Genomic DNA, 22351 nt, shown 5'->3' with positions numbered 1-22351 from the left:
TTCTTTATTTTTAAGGACATTAGATCAAGAAATCCAAAACTATTTGTGAACCATAACAATCACATCTCACACAAGTATATGAATAATATTGATTAGTTCATTGCTTTGCTCTTTTATGTTAGAGTGTTAAGTAAATAAATCATATTCCATCACTTAAATCTGATAATAACACATAAATCTTTTGTACATCCTTTTACATAAATTTTAATTTTTTAATTTTTATAAAAAAATATTAATAAAATCCTAAAAGCATTTGAAGTATTTTTCTTGTATGAAGATCTTGAAATACATGTAATATTTATAAAATAATCAAATTATAATATTTAAATTATTTTCATTCATGAACAAGTCTTTTCATACTTGGGTTCTTTATCTCTAAAGATATTGACTCCAAAAATCCAAAACTATTTGGGAACTATAACAATCAAAACTCACAAAGTAAATGAACAATGTTAATTACATATTTAGGTGTTCATTGCTTTGCTCTATATGTTAGAGTGTAAGTGAATCAATCATATTCCATCACTTGTATCAAAAATCTTTTTTTTTAGTTATATACATACATGTGTGTGTGTGTGTTTGTTTGTTAAATATTTTTGAGTGAATCTTAATGATAAGTGAAGTTTGAACATAGTAATAAAATAATTTATGTCTTAAATTAGAAGGGGGATATATGTATATCTACTAACCTCAAACTTAGAAGGAGAAAATGTGAAAATTACTATGGCAATAATTATATATAGATGCATATTTACCTCAAACTAACATCTTAATGTTAATTACTATGACAAGAATTATATATAGATACATATCAGACTACCATGTTTCTTCACTTTTGTCAAGATCTTGAAATATATAATTTTTAATTTTTTTTCATTCATAAAGAAATCTTTTCATACTTGGATTTGGCTCAAGAAATCCAAAACTATTTGTGAACCATAGCAATCACAATTCACACAAGTAAATGAATACAATTAATTCCTTGTTTCGGTGTTCATTGTTTTGCTCTTTATGTTAGAGTGTAAGTAAATCGATCATATTCCATTACTTGAAAAAAAATGATAATATCACATGAATCTTTTGTATATCATTTCACATAAATTTATTTTTTTATATTTATAAAAATATTAATAAAATCCTAAAAGCATTTGAAGTATTTTTCTTCTATGTTTTTTTCACCCTTGTCAAGATATTGAAATACATATGATATTTATAGAATAATCAAATTATAATTATAATTTTTTTCATTCATAAACAAATCTTTTAGTACTTGGGTTCTTTATCTTTAAGAATATGGACTCCAGAAATCAAAACTGTTTAGCTGAACCATAACAATCAAAACTCACATAAGTAAATGAACAATGGTCATTACTTGTTTAGGTGTTTGTGCTCTTTATGTTAAGAGTGTAAATGAATCAATCATATTCCATCACTTATTTCCAAAATCTTATTTGAGTTATATATATATATATATATATATATATATATATATATATATATAATATTGTTCTTCGTTGTTATGAGAAAATAAACATGGGAACTTAATTACCTGATTATTAATATCTTTTAGTCTCAATAAGTATATATGATAATTTATTTATTGTCGGTTCGTTGAAAGGGAATGATTGGTCCGTTTCAGTCAAATCTCCGTCAACGAGACTAATCAGGATTTAGGGGCCACTAATCGCATTTCCCGTTCCACGATTAGACAAAAGCGGCACTTCGTCTCACCGCATCATCGGATTACACGTTCGTCTACCTGTCTCATGGTTGGATTTATATAGTGGGCCCGCGCTTGCGTCGCTTCGCTGTGCTACGCAATGGTAACGGAGTCTAACGGGTTAACGAGCGATCGGCCGAGTGGCATGCATACACGCGTCGCTCTAGTACTGGACGGTGTTTCTTTTGTGGAAGCTGTTTCCTTGCTCCGCCTGCACACCGGATCTCCTCCTCCCCAATCACCTGGGGCTTTTAGCCGAAGCAAACAGCCGCCACGCTTCCTCCGTGCCGAGGAGAAGGGAGAAGCGCTCTCTCTCTCTCTCTCGCTCTCGCGCGCGCGCTCGCCTCTCTCTTCCAAGTCAACCGTTCTTGCCTCTTCGGGCTTTCTGCTTTCCATTCTCCGCCTCCAAAATCCGATCGCACGTCTTCAATCATCCATCCCCTTCGTTACCGCCGCCTCGGGGTTCCTTTTACCATGATTTTTCGGCTTTTTAATGCTGTGTTTCTTCTACCTTTGGAATGCTGATTTCACTAGGGCTTTCCTCCGCAATGCAGCCCTTTCTACCAATCTGGATTAATGAGGATTGTTTTACTGTCTTTTGGATGTTTAGGATTCCGTTTATGTGGTGAAGTCGCTCCCAAGTCAAGTCCTTTCTTTCTCTCCTGCGTGGTGATCGCTAGGTCGTTGGGTTTCTTGTGATCCTTTTTCGTGGTAGGGCGACGATCGAATGGACCAGGTGAGCCGCCGCTGTGCTGCTGTAGATGAAGAAGGTCTTGATGGCTTTCTCTAGTGGTAAAAATGAGGGGTTTTGGTCGCAGTATGAGAAGGTGGAGAAGATTGGAGAGGGGACCTACGGGGTGGTGTACAAGGCCCGGGATCGTCTCACCAATGAGACGATAGCTCTGAAGAAGATCCGGCTGGAAAACGAGGACGAGGGGGTTCCAAGCACTGCCATCAGAGAGATCTCTCTGCTGAAGGAAATGCAGCACAACAACATTGTCAGGTCGCTCTTTGCCTTGCTGATTTATCTGCTGGCTGCCTTGTTGATCTTATTTTGCTATCTCATCATGACATTGCTGTAACTTTGCTTACTTTTTCCCTTTGTATGTGCTTCCATTAGCAATTCTGCATATGTTCGAAAGGACTAATTTATTTAGGATTTTATATTTTTGTATTTACCAAAGTACTTAGACTCATGGAACTAACTAATAGCCTGATGTTTTAATTATGAACTATGTGGGCTCATGTAGAACTAAATGGATCATGTATCCAATTGCTATCTAGGGTGTCATTCTGTTAGGTCATAGACTCTGAGGCCCTGTACATGTCATCATTGAATAGATATCTTAAGTTCCTGCCTAACTGATCTCGAATACAAAGTTGTCGTCAAAGGTAATGCACAAAGGTAAGGTTTGCAAGTACAATTGGGTTCAAGGTTAGCTAGAGGATTTAGGATTCTCATCGGTTTGTATCTGCTTGCCCAGACAGATTTCACTGTGGCATTAGGCTTTTCTAAGATATAGCAAATCATCCAAGATCAGCCTAAAATCATCTAGGATAGCTGAGATGCTTCGATTGTGAGATTAGTTAATCTATATGCTGCTAATATCCTGATCCAGATTAGTTCAATTCGATTGTGATTAACTGGATTAGGATCGATCAATTCCACGAAACATGTACCAGCTGCTCAGCGTAGATATGTTTCTCAAAAGTAGCTTTGAGTCTTTGTGGGCACATGATTAGCAAAGAATTTGATTTTTTCTGTAAAATTAAGGAGTTGCATTATTTGCTTCTAATTGTGTCATTATCAATGATGTACTTTCACTTGCTTAAAATTTTTGTGCGAGTAACTTGCTATGTGCTCAATTATACAAACTAATAACTAAGGTCAGTTGGTCTTTTAAATTCCAATTGGTAAACAGTCCTTTTTGCTACCTTGCAAGTTTTGACCTCACGTTAATTTTTTTACACCTCTGTTTTACTTTGGTTTTGTTGGATTGAACAAATTCCTTTAGCCATAAGCATGATATGAAGTTCTGAAGGACTGTATAATGGTTAAATATAAATCTTCCTATATAAATTCTCAGTATATTTTCTTGTTTTTTCTTTTGTTGCTTCTTCTTGCTTGTCATTATGATGATAGACAATTTTTCATAATTGTTCCTAATATCAAATTAAAAAGCTAAAGTTTTGGTGATTTTGACCATTCTTTGACAACAGATTGCAGGATGTAGTCCACAGCGAGAAAAGGATTTATTTAGTCTTCGAGTATCTTGACTTAGACTTGAAGAAGCACATGGATTCTTGCCCGGAACTTGCTAAAGATCCACGATTAGTCAAAGTGAGCTAGTCTTTCTCAGTAGAGTATGTTAGTTTATGCTTCATATCGCCTATTAGATAACATGCTTTCAAATAGCTCTCACAATGGACATTGGTTGTAGAAGGAAGAACTTGGTAAAGGTTAGCTAAATGTAGTTTTGCAAAAAAAAAAAAAAAAGCTCGAACTTTTTTATTATTTTCCTCGATTAATAATGTCTTTTGTATTCCATACCATTTTTGATTCATAAATATAAATAATTGTGAATGCAGAAAAGAATGTTGACTTTATCTTTGTTGAAAGTTCATAACTTGCTGCCATTTTGAACATAAATAATCCTTTTGGGAGCTTCTCTTATTGAAAATTCTGGTAGTTCTATTAAAGCCGATCCATGCTTTTGAGTTACAATGCAGAAAAAAGGTCATTTTCACAAGTTTAAATGCAAATAGAGGTTGGTTCTTCTTGGTATGTTGTATATACAGGATATTAGAAATATGATCTTGATTTATGGTAGCTATTATCTTGGAGGCTTATTTCTTGCTGTTTCTTGTACCTGCAGACATATTTGCATCAGATACTTCGCGGCATTGCCTATTGTCATTCTCATAGGATTCTTCATCGGGATCTGAAGCCTCAAAATCTTTTGATTGATCGGCGAACTAATGCATTGAAGCTTGCAGACTTTGGGCTTGCTAGAGCTTTCGGTATTCCTGTTAGGACATTTACACATGAGGTGCTACTATGCAATAATTTTATTATCACACTTGAATAAACACTCAAAGTTATGTATATAAATTATTTACGTGTCAGTTACAATTTTTTCTGAAGAAATGAAACTCACTTCACATCAAATTTGATCTTTTAGCATAATATGTGTTGCCATTTCTTCAAAGCTATTTGTAGTTCTGTTTGATGTGGTACTTGTTGCTTGATGGCTGTCTTACGGAGTTTAGTTTCTTCTTTGCAACATTTTTATAGTTGTTTATACTAAATTGGATAATATGTAGACTAAAAAAGATTTATCTAGTGCTGCCAGTACCCCTTATCTTAATTGACTGTTGGCACAGTACATACCACAGGCACAACATAGCAAATTGCCATGCTGACATATGGGTGCTAGCTGCTTGATAGAGATACTGAGTGATCTGTTCCCTGGACTTCCTTTGAGGTCAATGAGGTACTGTGAAGTGCTTCTGAGCATGGTGCGGCATTAACGACTGCAAAGATTTTCTCGAGCCTTAAGGGCATGCACCAACCTGTCTTAAACAGATAATTTGAACCAGCTTTTTCCTTATAGCCAATTCAGTCCAGCTCAGGCAGGTTGAAACCTAAGACCACGGGAAACGATTATTAATTTTTTTAGTGTGAACTGGTACTAGATCCCTCTTATGGATCTTAGAACCTTGTGCCAGCTCAAGTAGTTTCAGTCTATGCTCAACTTGCTGAAACTTAAACTCTTGTGCTAAAGACTAAAATTCTCGTCTGTCTCATCTGTGATTTTGTCTATTGCTTCAGGTAGTAACACTCTGGTATAGAGCACCAGAAATCCTCCTTGGATCCAGGCATTATTCTACACCTGTGGACGTGTGGTCAATAGGCTGTATTTTTGCTGAAATGGTGAATCGGCGACCATTGTTCCCTGGAGACTCTGAGATTGATGAATTATTTAAGATATTCAGGTATTTGTTGTTTCATGAATCCTGAAAATTACTTTTCTTATATCGCACCTAAACTTTGTAGGCTATTTTATTTTTTATAGAGTGTTGGGTACCCCTAATGAAGACACTTGGCCTGGAGTTACTTCCTTACCAGACTTCAAATCTGCTTTCCCCAAGTGGCTTTCCAAGGTATGAATGAAGGATATGCTTATTTGATTTCATATGTTGGTCTTAGGAAGGCTGGATAAATGAAACAGATTATAAGGAGCTATTTGAACACCTACAGCATTTCCCCAAACCCATTATTGTTAGGATAAATGAGAAAAAAAAAAGTGGTTGTAGCATGACAATATAACAAGTCATAATGTCCTGATAATGTCCCAACTATTAGAGATCTGCTACATGGATTTGTTTTATCATTAAGCTATATACAAGATAATATTCCTTATTAAATCAAGAGTATTTAAATATCTATTATAGTTTTTAGAAAAGTTTTTGTAGATTTTTTTCTAATTATTACACCAGTAATACAAATTAGCTCACCTCGTATTATCACGTCTATGTCTCCTTTGAGGATCTCCTTATCATCTTCCAAAGTTTTTCCTCATCTTATTTTTTATTACCACTACATCTAGTTGTTCATTTATTAAAACATTTTTTCTTAGATCTTTCCTGGTGAATCCATACATGTAGCTTAATATTTTCGTTTCAACAATACAAAGTTCTTAAACATGTCAAACTGACCTAATAACTATCTTATAAAATTTTACTTTAAAAGAAAATAATTTGATAATTATACAGAACTCCCTAAGCTTCTCTCAGCTTCAACCATCAAGCTTTTTACTCTATAGACAAAATCAGCATCATCTCTTTATTTTGTTAAATAATAGATCTAAGATTTTTAATAATTCTTTTACTTATAGAAGGTTCTCCATCCATCCTAACTACTTATACTTTTTTCTCTTAATCTTACTAAGTTTATATATTATATATCTTCAGTTTTAGTCCTTAATTATCATCCATTCCTAATTTCATTGTGTGACTTATTACCATAATTCTTCTATAATTAGATCAGTTGGATATCACCCTTATCCTTATAAATTGATAATTAAAATTCTTCCTTCATTCATCACACATTTGTCTAATTTTCAAGATTTTGTTAATTGTTATAAAAACTAATCAACTAAATTATTTCTTTATCTTTTAAACTTTTCAAAATCAAATAGAAACATTGTCGGGTCTTATGTTCTTATCTACTTTTGCCATTTTCAAAATCTCCTTTCTCTATTGCGTTAATTTTGTGAACAATCCAAGATCGCTAGACCTACCAATATTGTTTATCTTTAAAACTAAGGCATTTATGGAATGTTTATAAAATAAAAAAATCTTTCATCTTTCTAAATTTGTGTATCATTAAGTAATTTTTTTTTGTCTCTATTCTTTATACACTTAACATTCCCTAAATTTATACTTTTTATTTCTCAAACTATAACAATCTGAGAAATATTCTTTTCCTAGCCTTAGTTCCTAACTTATCAAAAAAGTTACCATAAACTTTATATTTTGCCAAACTTAAAGTGTTCCCTTCTTGTGTCTTTGTTTCAGTTGCTATATATTCTAAAATTTTTCTCATTCTTATAATTTTGTTCATTATTAAAGTATATCATCACGATTTGACCTATCGGATAATTTACCTATTAACTTCATTGAGCCTGCACTACTGGCCTCAAATGTTTAGGCCAAAATTAACAATATTACACCCCTTATATGTCAATTTCTCTAGTATTAAAATTAACACATTTATTAACTTTTGATGTGAGACTAAACGCGATGATACAATCTCCCCACTTAAGGCTTTGATGTTCTCGTCAAAGCCTAATGTAGTCCAATTACACCATAGTATAGTGTTTGTGAGGCATAGCCCGGTGGTGACGCCACGTCGTGACATACGCTCTAGTCTCGTTCATGACCAATCCTTTCTTACTTGAGCATCTTATCGTGCCCCAAGACTAGGTCAACTCTAATACAAATAAATTGTCATGATCTGGCCTGATGGAATAACTAATTAATTCATTGAGCTTGAACCATTATGAAAGCTTAAGTAGAAGTTAATAGTAGTACACCCATCAGGCTCTTATAAATCAATCTTAGCTTTTATCCGGTTTCAATTTTGGACTAAACGGGGTGTTACAATTTGAACTCAATGAGGTGTTATCTTGTATTTTTAACATACTTGTTTGTGTGATAAATGATTCTTTCCCCCTTTCTAATATGGAGCTCATTATTCAATTTGCATCTGTGGCACAATTCAATGCTATGGCAGCTTTTATTTTACTTGCTTTGGTCTGTTCTTGAAGGCCTATAATTGGATTTGTGCTGTGCAGGACCTGGTGACAGTAGTTCCAAATCTTGCAGCTGCAGGAGTTGATCTTCTTTCTGTAAGTCCTGCCAATTTTGATATTTGCATACCTAAAAGATCCCTTGCTTTTTTAATGTGAAGTTCAGGACAAGCTCAAATTATTTTGTTACATAAATAATACCTTGTGAAGTAAAGACCATATACATGATTGCAAGTCACTGTGAGGCATGACCAACATTGTGAATTTTCTCCACTTGAATCTTAGTAAATGATAGCATGCAGCATTATGTGTCCAGATTTGCTAATTCAACCTCAGTTGTCTTTGATTCTGATAGCTAATATTGCTTATCCTTTTAATGGTTGGAACACTCGAGACAAATTTTTAGCTGTTAAATGATAAAACATAGATACTTTGTTTTTGTGGAACTAATTTGTATCTAATTAATAGCAAATCCTGACCATATCCTGGTTAATGTTCTTTGTTGCTAATTGTCCAATTAACATCTTGGTCACCAGAAAATGCTATGCTTAGACCCAAGTAAAAGAATCACAGCTCGACAAGCTCTGGAGCATGAGTATTTCAAGGATCTTGGACTGGTGCCATGAGTAATGTCCTCATGACTCATGGCAAATTATCAGCTAGGGCAACAAAATTCTGCAGCTCATCTTTATATCTCTGCTACCTCTGCTACCCATCATGGTTGCCTTCAAAATCATCAGATGTTCCCTACTAGGATCGTCAACATTCACATCTTGACATGATCTCAGTTTGGTACAAAGAAGCCCCATTCATAGTTCACCTATATTACTTAGTATAACAATTTATGACAAGTTTTGTATTTGTATGTGCTCTCTCTCTCTCTCTCTCTCTCTCTCTCTCTCTCTCTTGTTTTGCACCTATTTCTTGTTTGTTATTGACCTCTTTAGAGAGAATTAAGTATCACGTGTATGCTTGAAATATTTTCCTTGCTGTTCTGTTTGCAGAAATATTATTTCTGGTATTCATGCTACAAGAGATGATGCTTTCCATTGTGTGAGAAAAGAAAAAAATGCTGAATTTTTAGTTCTGATTGCACTGAACTAATAAACGTCATATATTGCATTTTGTCATGGCTCGATTTATTTAGGGGGGAGGCACAATGTTGTGTTGAGCTGCTGGCATTTTTCACTGTGTTTAAAGCTGTAAAACATAGTCTGATGAGAATTCTCTCCCATTATGACCTTGACTTGCATGAGAAATGCTGCTTTTGATCTTTAAATGCTGCAACCAAAACAGATCATTTAGTGCTCCAGATATGTCCGAGATAGATCTCTCTGAGGAGCTTCTTGATCCAAGAAAGGTTACAGATCATTTAGCATGCTCAAGATGTGTCCGAGATAGATCTCTCTGAGGAGCTTCTTGATCCAAGAAAGGCATGATGTTGTCCTCCTTTCCCTAATCGATGACTAGAATGGTAAGACTAAATTCCTAGTATACTAGTATTGTCTCGGTCACGGCTCCGAATGGTATCGGACCTATATTATCCTATATCGAGAGGCATAAACCCTATATCGGACATTACCGGGCGTATAGCATCGAACATTATCGAGCATGCTGGGTGGTACAAGATTTTTGTACTGGATGATATTTCAATTTATCCTGATATACATAGTGGTAAAATATGGGGCATATAAATATGGTCCATGGGGCATATAAATATGGTCCATGGCATACATATCGTATTGAGCGGCATTCTTCAACTTAAAAGGCCATTTCCAATGATACTTAACAGGACTGAGACCAAGTGCTCCCCTTTCTTGTTCTCGTTGCATCATACAGAAGTATTGGCAGTCTATCCTACAATTCCATTGTTTCCACTGAACACAACCATCTTGCTTATACCATGGACTGTCAACAAGCACACCATCAGATAGAAACTGGCAGTGCTGAATTCAGCTGGTTCCAATAGATCCTGTCTTTTCACATTCTCAAGCATCCAAAGGAATGCCAACGAGTCCTGTGCTATATAATTTCTTCTTGGGGCATTCTATACTCATTTGTTTGATTAAAAGAGAGATTAAAAAAGGCTTCCCGACATCTACACACTGAAAGATACAAAAAAGAGTGCTGGCCCTGCTACCAATGAACCAATGGTTACTCAGCCAAGATTCCTGTACAGCAACAAAGCTATGAGATTCCAATGGTCTAAAGATGAACTTTCTCATTCGAAAAATAGGGCTAAAGATGAACTGATATTTCACTTCTCAAATAGGGACTCACAAACGATCCACATAATCCTATATTGTCATCTATGCTCGGAGTATAATCGCCTATTGTCGTCTGAGTAATCATGATTTATAGTTGATTCTGGATTGACTCAAGATGAGAGAGAAGGATAAAATTGGCACCATAAACACCATTTCTCACACTCGAACAAATGATTGTAACTTATACAACAAAAGATTAGATGGTGCAGCTATTGGTTCTCGTATCATGAAATCATGATACCGGCATCTTGTTCGTCGACCATTTCCACACCTTCAGTTCACCCGTGCCATCTCCAGTAAAAAATAGGTCACTAGGTCCAACTTCCATTGCTCTCACCTCTTTCTTGGAGAATATCTTACCCCGCTCGATGCATATATATATATATATGCATGTATACTTACGAAGGAAGGTCATAGATATGAATGCTTTTGTCGGTGCAAGAACATAGCAAGACTGGTTTGGCTTGAGCATCATGCATGCCACATAGAACAAGCACACCCTGGGAACAAAAATGGCATTCGTTAGTAACACGGGTGAGTAGATTAGGTTAAAAATTCCTATCTTCCTACAGAAGCATGTTGCACAAACATAATCAGGTGTCGGCTTGCAACAACTCCACCAACATGTGATGTGCAATGCGAAGGACAAGAATCCAATATCTAAAGCTACTGCTGAAGTGAACATTCTCATATAACAGAAGAGGTGCTGCTCATGCCGAGTAACAACTGGCCAGCGTGGTGTGCATCTAAAGGGTGAGAGGTGGGGACTGGGCAGTGTGCTTCTTGATGCACGCCACGTTGTCGCTACTGCAGGTTTAAGACAGGCACCAAGTCATGGCATGCACCAATTCTGAAAGAATACATGTGATTTCTGTCGGTTCAAAGTGCTTACAATAGCAATGCAAAAAGGCTGATCTGTCATTAGAAGAGATAATACAATTCCATGCAAACAATACAGAATCATGGGCATATAACCACTTTACATAATTCCTAAAAAAGATAACTACACAAGAACATAATTTGTGATGAAGAATCAAAATTATATTAGAGTCACAGAATACCCTAAATAAGTAAGCACACAATATACTTTATTCCAATTTAAATATATTTCTAGAACGACAAAAGAAACATCCTAACAATTACAAACTGACTGCGCTATACAAATTCTTCAACTGAATGGCCATTATAAGAGAAATAATCTGCAAAACATCGATTTTAAAAGTACAAGCCATGTATTGAAGCACACATTAAAAGGATCACATATTCTGAAACCTACATCCATATCTTAGTGATGTCATTACGTATTGCAAGAGAAATTAGCTTCATGGCTTCATAATTTCTGTTTGCCGGACCGTTTTAATTAACAAAAGCTTCACCAATGTCAGAGAAGAAGGTACTAGAGAAAAAAGCTACAGAAGCAGTTGTTATGTTGTGATATGAAATTTAACTTTCGAATCAATACAGGACACTAGTGCTCCAATGGAATTCATAAATGCAAAGATGTAAACTATGAGTGAATATTTAACCACAGTTTGTTATAGAACAGGTGTGTACATGTTCCTTGTTGTGAATGTATTTTACTTCCAGGTTTCCGCTTTCTGTAGCAGCCCAAACCTGTACAAAGGAATGGCATGAGGGAACTAGGTCAGTTATCCTGTTAATTGAGCATTCTGAGTGTCAAATTAAATCATGAAGTCTTATGGTTACAACAATAAGATACTGACCTTAATTGTTTGGTCCAAAGAAGAAGATAGCAAAAATTGATCCCAACAAAGTAATGATGTAACAACGGACGTATGGTCATTGAGGGTCTGAAGACATTGTAAAGTTGCAAGATCCCAGACCTAAAAATATAATTTCCAGATATTCAGAATTCTACTTTAGCCAAAATTTTACGGGACCAAAGAAAAACAAGGCTAAACAACAAGAATGCATCTCATGTTAATTTTAGGGATAGCATCTCACTTTTCAGTATACATCTAAGTCGATTGGGAAAATCCATTACATGTTTAGGAGATAAATTTGGAGCTTTGAGAATGAAATTTAATTCTTAGCAATGATTTTTTCACAAATTTTAAAAAAATTATGCAGCCTTGGTTTGGAAAATAAGGCTGAAGTTCATTGGAACACTTTTCACATGAATGACTCAAGCTTAACAACATCAGATGTTTTTGAAAAACTTCAATGCCGGATGGGGCTGGTTTTATTTTGTGCTGACCAAATGGCAGTCCCTTCATTGCAGGAGCTAGATGGAGATATATTGTCACACAGCATTAGAGGTCATTACATGAAGGGCTAAGATAGGTTGTGCAGAATGACGTAAAGAAATTAATGAATGACCCAGAAACTACAAACTTGAATAGTTGGAGGATGAAAACATTATATTTGACATTTTTTCACGTTCAAAAGATTAAAAGTTATTCTTTTTTTCCTTTACAATGTTGGATGAACCAAGCTGCATATTTGTCGGATAATCACGGGTGGGCTTCATGTGCACTATACATGGATGGATTTCTATACCAGCAGGCAAGGATCTATTCTGAGCTTCAGAACCACAGGGCTTGTTCTATTCATTGTTGGCTCTAGTTAATCTAGTTTTCCATTTTAAATGAACAATAAACCCCATTTACGAAAAAAATTAAATTAAGAATATCTTCAAATAAAGCTCAAATCAAGAAAGCAATGCAGTGTGGAAAAATCCTAACCCTGTGTATGTTTGTGAATTATGGCAGACCAAATGACACACATGGGTAGATGAAAGGAGTGAGGCAGGCTTAAGATTTCCCAAATTGACTTAGAAATTTTCATATGTATAAGAACTGGTTACATATTCAAATTTGACCTGCTCTGTGGTTTGTTTGTATCAATACGTATTGCAAAGAGAAACACAGATGAGTTAATTGTCTTGATTTCTCTTTAACTTGGGCTGTATTCAAACCTGAACTAAATTATGGTGTATTTGTATATAGTTAGATGTGGCAAAGAAAGGACTTACCTAAATTTATTTTGAACTTAAACTAAGATATTACCAGTTATAACTTTTTGTGGTAACTCAAGAGCTAACATATGGAAACAAACAAAAACATTATTTTTTTTTAAACTAATGCAGTTTGCAAGGGAAAATAAAAGGACTGTTCCAGACTTACTGCACAGGAAGACTGACATTAAGTTCATGAAAGAATAGGTCTTATTTACTAAGGTGCTCAAAAACTATTTTGGAAGGAGCATCATGAAATTAAGGTGCCTTCACTTTATTGAGATAATTCATAAAAAAATAATTGTTGTGGTGTTATTTAACGGGATTCATCAAGCTCAATTTACCAGCTATCTGTTTTGAGTGGTACATGAAACAAGTCAGCCTTTGCACTAGGATTCTTACTTTTATTGTGTGATCCATGGAACCAGAGTACAGCCTCATGACTCCCACAACTAAAGAAACCACCGCAAGTCGATGGCCATTAAGAGAAGCAGCAGGTTCAAAGCAGTTCCCAGCAACATTGAACTTCCATGCCAATATATGTGCATCCTGTAAAATTAGAGAGAATAGGATTTTTTTTTTCCAGACAAATTCAGAAACTGAGCCCACAGACCCAAATAGAGAAAAGAACACAATGGATTCTTAGAAACCAAGCAGAACAGTAGCAACAAAAAGAAATCCTACCTGTGTACCGGCAAACAGCATATCGTTGCCAACAACCAAAGCATAAACTTGTCCGATAGGTCCATCAAGGTTTTGATCTGTTGCGGTTTGTGTGTTCCATGCCTAAATCATCATCGAACAAAATCCAGTATAGTTACTGCAGAAATTACCTACAAGGTGTCGTAGGGCCAATAACCTTGAAAATACTAACCTTGACGGCATTTGGAACTCCAATAAATATCCAAGCACCTTCACTGATCATACATCCAACCTCACCTCCAACATTGAAAACTCCCGTGCACTACGATCGAATGTAACAGTCAGAAACTATAACATTCTAGTTCCAAAATGGTAAGAATATTGAGAGCATCATTACTTGTCCAGTCTGAGAATCCCAAACCCGAACAGATTCGTCCTTGCTGCCAGAGTAGAGCTTGCCGGACTCTGAAGACAGTGCAATACCAGTAACGACCTTACAGAAAAACTCACTCGTTCAACCACCAAATCAGAATACCAATAGAGTAGAAGCACATGAAATAAAGCTGTGCAGAATGAACTACATTCTGATGCCCTTGAAGCGGGGCCAAGAGGGAGAAGCTGTCACCGATGAACCACGAATGCAAGAACCTGCATTTATCCCCATAGCTGCAATTCCCACCGATGAAGTAACTGCAGATCTTGTCGGAAGCCTTGCGGCCCGCTCGGCCCTTTCCCCAACCGGAGATTGAGGCACCGACCGCACCAGAAATTCCCCGCACGAGGCCCTGGTGATTGCCCCGCCTGGAGGTGGCGCCATCAGCGGACATGGGCTGCGGAAGCTCGCTGTGGAGGAAGCGACAGGGGTGGCGATTGCATCGTCCCGCTTGCCAGTCGAAGCAGACCTTGTTGACCCTGTCGGGCGCACCCTGCGACGATCCTGCTCGCTGGAAAGACCTTTTGTTTCCGTACCGATCGGCCGGTTCGATGTCCATTGATCGATCCGGGAAGCGGTGGTGGGACTCAGTGCGAAAACCTAGAGTAGAAAAGGTGGAATCGGCGTCAAACGATCGATCCAAGAACGGGTGGTTCGGTTCAGCACGAAGCCTCGGGAAGATGACCACGAAGAAGAAGAAGAAGAAGAGATGATTCGATTCAATGTCCAGCAAACGACCCAAGAAACGGCGACGCCGAGACAACTGAAGGCCGGGAAGACGATCAAGAGATGTTGGAAGACGGGTAGCAATGATGATGAAGAAGAAATGGGAGAGTGGCACCTCGTTCGGTAGGTATCGCTAAAAAGCCTTAGAGCTTGCTGGGATAGGAAGAGGAGAGGAATTCAGAGAAGCGGCCTTCCTTCCTTGCGTTCCTAGGATGACGTCTTCCTTTTGGCCGCCTCCTTCCACCTTTGGCTTCTTTCTCCTCCGCCCCGACGACCGACCGCGTCGCCGGACTTGTATAGCTTGGCTTCTTCGCGAGGGCTCGTGCGAGACCCGACGCAAGCAATTAGCTCGGTTTCGTATGGCCGACTCTTCTTCGTCCACGAGTCAGTCGGTCGAACGTAACCCAAAAAGCATCGATTCGTGCTAATGGCGGCCCAAATCGAAAGTTCATATTGGCGCGTCGGTCTATATTGGAATAAAATTTAACCGGCAAAACTATATTTATACACCTTCAAAATTAATTATTATTTTTTCATATTTATTTTGGTAAGTTTAAATTATACATATTCTTTTTGGGTTGATGAAAGTCATGAGTAGGAGGGACCACCTCCATAATGCCTCACTAGTATTTTTTGGAATGTATTTTTGTGGCTAGATAATTTTTTTTTAAATATAAAAATGTCATATGTTTGTGGGGAAGATAATAATAATAATAATTATTATTATTATTATTAGACTAAATTGTTTTAATTATTTTTTGAAGTAATACAGTTTTTATTTTGGAGAAGAAACAAACCTAAGGGGCTGTGTTGTGTATTCTCTCCGCATGCAAACGAGGTATAAAAAGGTATTATTATTATGGATAATGCATCGAGTCTCTCTCACCTATCAGGTTTATTCCACTTGTCTTCTTACATTAATTACTCGCAATCCATTTTCAAGTTGATAAGTGGAAGTGACATGTGGGCAACCCAAGGATATGCCACCCAATGGACTCGGACATCGAATAGCTGCTTACAAGGATGCTTATTCATCTTGATGCATCATCACCTAAGAATACTTGACATCGGCATGATGAGCTATCTTATTGTAATCGTGATGTTCAATTGGTTCAACGTATGTGCATGCAATCAAATAATAATTGATGATTAAATGTAAACGTCTCATAAATTAACTCCCTATTTTAGCTTAGGGGTTACCCAAGTTTAATATTAGTTTATATTTTTATCAATCTTCCAAAACTTTTAACTCTATATGCTTAATCATCCAAGAGTCTTTGTCCGGTACACTGTCATGAGGTTGATATAAGATGATCGTGCTAGAACTTTGTAAGATCACAAAGATAATATTGGTCTTTTGATATCATGGTTTTGACAAGTGTCACAAGAATTAATTTATTTCTTAATCTTTTAATATTTTATACTTAGACATTTATTCGATGCTCTAAGAAAAAAATCCTTGACTAATCAATCTTCTATTAATATTATTCTCGTTGACACGAAGGATATCATTAATCATTCATCACCTAAAATATGTTTTTCATATAGCGTCCAAACTAAAAGAAAAAGACAAAAATTATCCTTCTCTAGACGACAAAAGGGTCCAAGGCAAATGACTGCAAGCTATCTCACCATTATCATCTATGTAGAGAAAAATGTTAATGAGAGGTTGTTAAAGGTGATTGAGAGTTACTTTATCATAGAATATTTCATAAAATATTCTACCCATTTTATGATAAGCTCATTTTTAGCATATTGTAAATGGGGGATCACTTTTGACCGCTTGCGACTACACACACCTATCTCATAGAACTAATTTGGGTATCGAATGGATCGGGTTGGGAAACATTTTTTGATCTTGGTCTTTATGTAGGTGGTATCTCAGGGGGGCTCAGTGTTTTCACCTCAATGACATCTTGGACAATCTTATGCATAAGGGTCTAGACCATGTCGGACTAGCCAGGATGTCATTGACATTTTTCATCATATTTTTGAAGCTAGGAGGGCTCCATGTTATAAGAACGTCTATCCCTTCATCCCCTTAACGAATGCTCAAGCAAAGAGGTTTTGTCCCGACTCATGGTATTTCAACCTAAGTAGGCAATAGCTATCCTCTTTGTACATCGATGCATCCACTTCAACACAAACACTAATGCAGTATTAATGCTTATTCAAAGACTTAGAATCTCTCATGCAAGCCAATCATGTGAATGATAGCACGTGTGACATAATATGCACTCTTTTTACTTATTATTTATTTAATATTTTTTCACTTTATATTACCTATTACAAATATTGTGTGTGATGTATATGGAGATCCAATACCTAATATTATTGGAGATCCATTAGAGTTAAGTTTATAGGAGTTCTTTATAAATAGGAGGGAATCAAAAAGTCATAGGCTAAACATCTTTTAGTTGTTACCTTTTATTCTCTTCTCTCCTTCTCCTCCTTAATCAATAGACCCTATTTGGGACATGTGGAGATTTGGGCAACGATTTGAGCAATGCCTTCGTAGGCCCTGTCATGTGGATCGTCGCTACAGAGGAAGACAATTGACCTCCTTCATCTTCTCCAATAGATCTATAGGTCTTCAAGGATATGCAATTTTCCTATGTGACACATATCTTTCTTATACGTGTAGTTTTTTATTTTGTGGATTTTGGGCATTAATCTTTACACGATGATGAAACATTTTTATGGAAATATAAGAATTTTCTTTCTGTTCTTCCGTTGAGCATATGATATCGCCCCAAATTTTCTAACATCTCACCCATAGGGATAACCTCGAGTTATCTACTCACCCCTATCAAGGTATTTTTAATCCTCACTTAATAAGTACAAATGCTAATATACCTAATATAGGTCATCACTCTGCTTTTGCCCTAGTTGGTCTAACAAGCAGTGCCAGTAACTTAGTATTGTTAGGAAACCTAGACAGAATATCATATGCATAATGGAAGAATAAATAAAATAAAATCTCAGATTTCTCAAAGAAAATGGTTCTCATTGTCGTGCGAAAATTGGTGCGTAAAATAAAACGTAAAATCAAAACCACATGTATCAAGTGAGATTTGTTATCTGGGAAGATCGCATATCCCTGTAAAATCTCAGATCTATATGAATGGATGAAAGAGGCCAACTATCCGCCTCTTTAGTAGTAATTCACATAGTAGCTGCATGATCTTCCTCTCTACGTGCACCATGTAATCAAGAAGGGGTTAGACCTTCTTGCTTTTGACACTAAAATGGGTCTAGCCTATGCCCCTTTAGTTCTCTCCTATTTTTAGAGATCTCTATTAACTTAACCCTATGGAGCATGCCATATTGGGTGTTCGATCTCCATCCAACTATTCAAGCCTATTGGATTATTAGATCTCTACCTAATAATCTTTCATTGGCTCTTATTGGACCTTATCCACAAGATTCAACAATTAAAGAGTTTATTGGATATCCAATAAGATATAGGCTTCAATGGATATCTCATATTTAAACCTCTGTTCGTTGCAATATATACCATATGTGTATGACCCTCTAAGCCCAATATCAAGCTGGCCATGAGTCATACTTGTTAGAACTCTTTCTGACTCAGTGAATTATCTCTTATAATAATTCACTAGACTCGTTGACTATGAACGTACTATGCCACTATGCCATAGTCCCTAGACGATACAAAAGAATCTAATCAATTAGACATGTCTGTCATTAGTTATTGTGTATCTATAGTCTCTCATCTATCTAATATCCTAAAGACCATATATTGGACATAGTACTGTCAACCCCATTCGGAATCTACTTGAGTCTTGCTCTAATCAGATTCTCTTATAGAACTATTTTTCTCTCAATCTAAATGACCATAGCTAGGGATTTATCTAAGTAAGAACATATGAGATATTTCTCTAATGACACCAAGAGCGGATGATCCTTTATTGATACTCAATAGCCCTCGTAAGGTTGACTATCACTCCCAATGATTGGTTGTGCTAGATCTGAAACTTCTGAACATATAAGTCTGGTATTAAAGAGTAGAGTACTCATATAGAGAATCCTTGTTGTCTCAAGTCTAAGGACAAGATACATAATTGAGACTATAGAATCGTTGTCTAACAATGAGGTATTATTAGTTATCCAGCATTCTGTGAGCGGATCAATTTGTGAACTCATTCTCCAATGAACACTTGCATTATATCTCTAGTGTCCCCATACTAGCAACTATGAGACTACTGCCTCCATCATATGAACGGGTATATAACACACCAGTTTGTCCAGTTATCTCGATGTCCCTCTCGAGTATTCTATGACCGAGATTATTTAGAGTTTGTGTCTAAAGGTGAATCAATCTTATTATCGTGATCTCATCACAATCTAATTCTTATTGCATAGATCCATGGACATCATAATATATACAATATAAGATATAAAGTGAATAATAATAATAATAATAATAATAATAATAATATAATAATAATAATAATAATAATAATAATAATAATAATAATAATAATAATAATTATTATTATTATTATATAATGTGTCACAATGTCATCACCATCACTCATGTGATTGACTTGTATGACACATATGACTAGCAAGTACCAATCCTTGGCTCCACCACCATCGGCACCTATTAAGATTCTCCGACCCCACATGTTGTCAACATCACATGAGCATCTGAGTCTACCTTGACTATGGAATTCATTGGATTACAACACCCTCAGTTTGCCTCCTTTGAATTCGAGGCTTAGTCAGTAGACTCGATAGAGGATTCTCTACGGATCCAACTAAGATAGATGGATCGATATTTGGAGGAGATGTGATAAGAGCTCCAATTGTCAAAAGAGGAAGCATTGGTCAACCCCAACTCGGGTCAATTGTTATTTACCTAGAAAATTCAAGATGAACCAATTCTAATGAATTTTTATCTCTCGTCCTTAGAAGCATTTAATAGTAGTGCTAATTCAATGGAGCATATTATGACTTTCCACATCCAGAATCATTATATGACACATCGGATGCCCTAATATGCTGCACCTACCTAACCATGTTAAGAGGCCCAATGTAAGAATGGTACTCCTTCGCCTAACTAGTGAGTGAGTTTGAACTTTACTTTCTTATAAACATACACCCTCAACATTCAATGGTAATACTCCTTAAAGTCAAGCAGGAAGAGGAAACATTCACATACTTCATCGCATGATTTGCCAATGATGAGATATAAGGTATAGTAGATACTTATCCATCACTCATAATACATACCTTCATAATAGTAAGAGTACTAGCGACTATACTTAAGATACTTAAAAGGACCAATTAATATATCATCACCGAGATAATAGTCATAGGCCAACGTAAGGAGTCACCTAAGAGATCGAAGCAAGAGCGACCACAATTAGCCCCTGTTATTGCAAATAACTTTTTTAACCGTGACCTCGGGGTCGACCCGGCTGGTTCAGGGCTCCGAATGATTGGGACCAGATGTGGCTCCCCTTGGGGCGTTGTGGTAGCTAAGGTAGATCTGGCTGGAAAGTTCCGTGGCGCCGAAAGGAATCCAGCAGCGGCCGAATACCTGCACACAGGTCGGGTCGGTAGCTCGGCCCGACCCCTCCGACGATCAAGTCAAAGAAAGATGTGGAGGGGATTGTGGAGGAGGCAGAGGAAGAGCCTCTGAGTGTTTTTGTGTCTCAGTCCCCCCCTTTTTAGAGTTTGGGGGTATTTATAGATGAAGTTCGATGTTACCTGACGTTGTTGTCTGCAGGGCAGGGTCGTACCTCTGATGGCGTCTGTCGTTGTCGCGGGCGTTGCGTGAAAGACCGAATTGCCGCAGGGTATGGGGGGTGTCAGTCAGCGCCTTCCCCCGTCTTGGCCGGCCATGAGGGGTCAGCCCAGGAGGTCGTTCGGGCGTCCGCGGGTGTGGGTGTGCGTCGCGTCGTTGTTAATACTCATTCTGGGGCAGTGTGCCGCGCAGGGTGTCCGACGTGGGGGTGTATTACGTCAAATCCGGGGTGTTATGTCAAATCAGTTTTTACCCCTATCATATGCCCCACCCGAAAGGAGCTATGCGTCGGTTTTGCACGTGGGGAGTCCGATGCATGGCTTCCTGCCTCAAGCGGGCTGTTCATGCGTCTGAGGGGCGTGCTGCGGACGGGTCGGTCGCGCGAACGCCTTTCGAGCAGCACAAGGCGGAGGGCGGAGGAGCACAGCACAGGCGGGGTGACCGCGCGGGTGTGATCTCGGGAGGCGTTGAGCCGAGGGCCGAGGAGCACAACGCAGGCGGGGTGACCGCGCAGGTGTGATCTCGGGAGGCGTCGAGCCGAGGGCCGAGGAGCACAACGCAGGCGGGGTGACCGCGCAGGTGTGATCTCGGGAGGCGTAAAGCCGAGGGCCGAGGAGCACAACGCAGGCGGGGTGACCGCGCAGGTGTGATCTCGGGAGGCGTCGAGCCGAGGGCCGAGGAGCACAACGCAGGCGGGGTGACCGCGCAGGTGTGATCTCGGGAGGCGTCGAGCTGAGGGCCGAGGAGCACAACGCAGGCGGGGTGACCGCGCAGGTGTGATCTCGGGAGGCGTAAAGCCGAGGGCCGAGGAGCACAACGCAGGCGGGGTGACCGCGCAGGTGTGATCTCGGGAGGCGTAAAGCCGAGGGCCGAGGAGCACAACACAGGCGGGGTGACCGCGCAGGTGTGATCTCGGGAGGGATTGACCGAGGTGCTTGTTGCAGGCAGGCGGCGTCCTCGGGCGTGATACGGCTGGGGTGATACTTGGTTCTTTGACCAGCGATTGGTCGTTTGACCGTGCGCGGGTGCGGGTGGCCGGGTCGCTTTTTCCTAGGGGAAGATCAAAGGGCCACCCCCTTTCGAGAGTCGCTGTTTTTCGAGGTTGACATGATTGGTGACTCCGTGCTTTGCACTGCGCAGCGATTAAATGCTGCGCCGGTCGTAGTTATGGCGACACGACGTTTGCGCCTTCGTAGTGCGTCTGAGGAGAGGAAAAGTCACTGTTCCGGCGGGAAGCTGGCTATAAGGAGCGCTCCGTTGGCCCCTTTCACCTCCTGGTGCCTGCATTAGTTTCGACCCCTTCCTTGGGTGACCTAGCCCAGCACTTCTTCAGTCGTCTTACCCTTTTGAAAGCTCGGTAAGGAATGGCTTCTCTTCCTTCGTTCTCTCCTCCTTCGCCTCCTCTTCCTGGTGCCATTGGCGAGGAGGCGGTGTCGGCGAGCTCCCGCTCCTCGTCCGAGGAAAGGGCCACCAAAGCCCTCGAATCGCTGATGTGGCCG

General features: G+C 38.4%; 2 protein-coding genes across 6 annotated transcripts; one reads left to right on the top strand and one right to left on the bottom strand.

Annotated features, from left to right (window-relative positions):
* Window positions 1–1926: 1926 nt before the first annotated feature.
* On the top strand, window positions 1927–9067 carry LOC103971709 (cell division control protein 2 homolog). Of its 2 annotated transcripts, none has more exons than XM_009385801.3 (9): window positions 1927–2182; window positions 2331–2456; window positions 2539–2723; window positions 3941–4061; window positions 4597–4770; window positions 5553–5716; window positions 5797–5884; window positions 8080–8133; window positions 8571–9067. In XM_009385801.3, exons 2-9 carry the CDS (start codon window positions 2448–2450, stop codon window positions 8658–8660), a joined length of 885 nt encoding a protein of 294 aa, XP_009384076.2. In that variant the 5' UTR covers window positions 1927–2182; window positions 2331–2447; the 3' UTR covers window positions 8661–9067. The 2 variants fall into 2 exon arrangements, with proteins under 2 accessions (XP_009384076.2, XP_064988041.1); XM_065131969.1 differs by having other exon boundaries at window positions 2000–2138; window positions 8571–8906.
* Window positions 9068–10550: 1483 nt separating this feature from the next.
* LOC135583970 (zinc finger CCCH domain-containing protein 17-like) lies at window positions 10551–15458 on the bottom strand. Of its 4 annotated transcripts, none has more exons than XM_065133375.1 (9): window positions 15195–15456; window positions 14502–15116; window positions 14318–14413; window positions 14153–14242; window positions 13963–14064; window positions 13681–13827; window positions 12026–12145; window positions 11856–11915; window positions 10551–10801 (listed from the first exon to the last, which is right to left on the bottom strand). In XM_065133375.1, the coding sequence occupies exons 2-9, from the start codon at window positions 14910–14912 to the stop codon at window positions 10700–10702; spliced, it is 1128 nt and encodes a 375-aa protein (XP_064989447.1). In that variant the 5' UTR covers window positions 14913–15116; window positions 15195–15456; the 3' UTR covers window positions 10551–10699. The 4 variants fall into 4 exon arrangements, with proteins under 4 accessions (XP_064989447.1, XP_064989450.1, XP_064989448.1 ...); XM_065133376.1 differs by lacking the exon at window positions 10551–10801 and adding an exon at window positions 10820–11151; XM_065133377.1 differs by lacking the exon at window positions 10551–10801 and adding an exon at window positions 10820–11108.
* Window positions 15459–22351: the final 6893 nt, after the last annotated feature.

Source organism: Musa acuminata, chromosome BXJ2-11 (genome assembly GCF_036884655.1).
Source record: "Musa acuminata AAA Group cultivar baxijiao chromosome BXJ2-11, Cavendish_Baxijiao_AAA, whole genome shotgun sequence".
In the NCBI taxonomy this organism is placed as follows: Eukaryota; Viridiplantae; Streptophyta; class Magnoliopsida; order Zingiberales; family Musaceae; genus Musa; species Musa acuminata.
Note: the sequence above shows the minus strand (reverse complement) of the source record. Positions and strands in the feature narration are given on the sequence as shown.

Excerpts from the sequence above, each read along its gene's own strand:
- LOC103971709 (XM_009385801.3), top strand. Across the intron at positions 4,771-5,552 it reads TTAGGACATTTACACATGAG|GTAGTAACACTCTGGTATAG; the intron begins GTGCTACTATGC and ends CTATTGCTTCAG. Across the intron at positions 8,134-8,570 it reads CAGGAGTTGATCTTCTTTCT|AAAATGCTATGCTTAGACCC; the intron begins GTAAGTCCTGCC and ends CTTGGTCACCAG.
- LOC135583970 (XM_065133375.1), bottom strand. The coding sequence starts at position 14,912 with ATGGACATCGAACCGGCCGATCGGTACGGAAACAAAAGGTCTTTCCAG. Across the intron at positions 12,146-13,680 it reads CCATGGATCACACAATAAAA|GTCTGGGATCTTGCAACTTT; the intron begins GTAAGAATCCTA and ends TTATATTTTTAG. Across the intron at positions 10,802-11,855 it reads ACATTCACAACAAGGAACAT|GGTGTGCTTGTTCTATGTGG; the intron begins GTACACACCTGT and ends TTTTGTTCCCAG.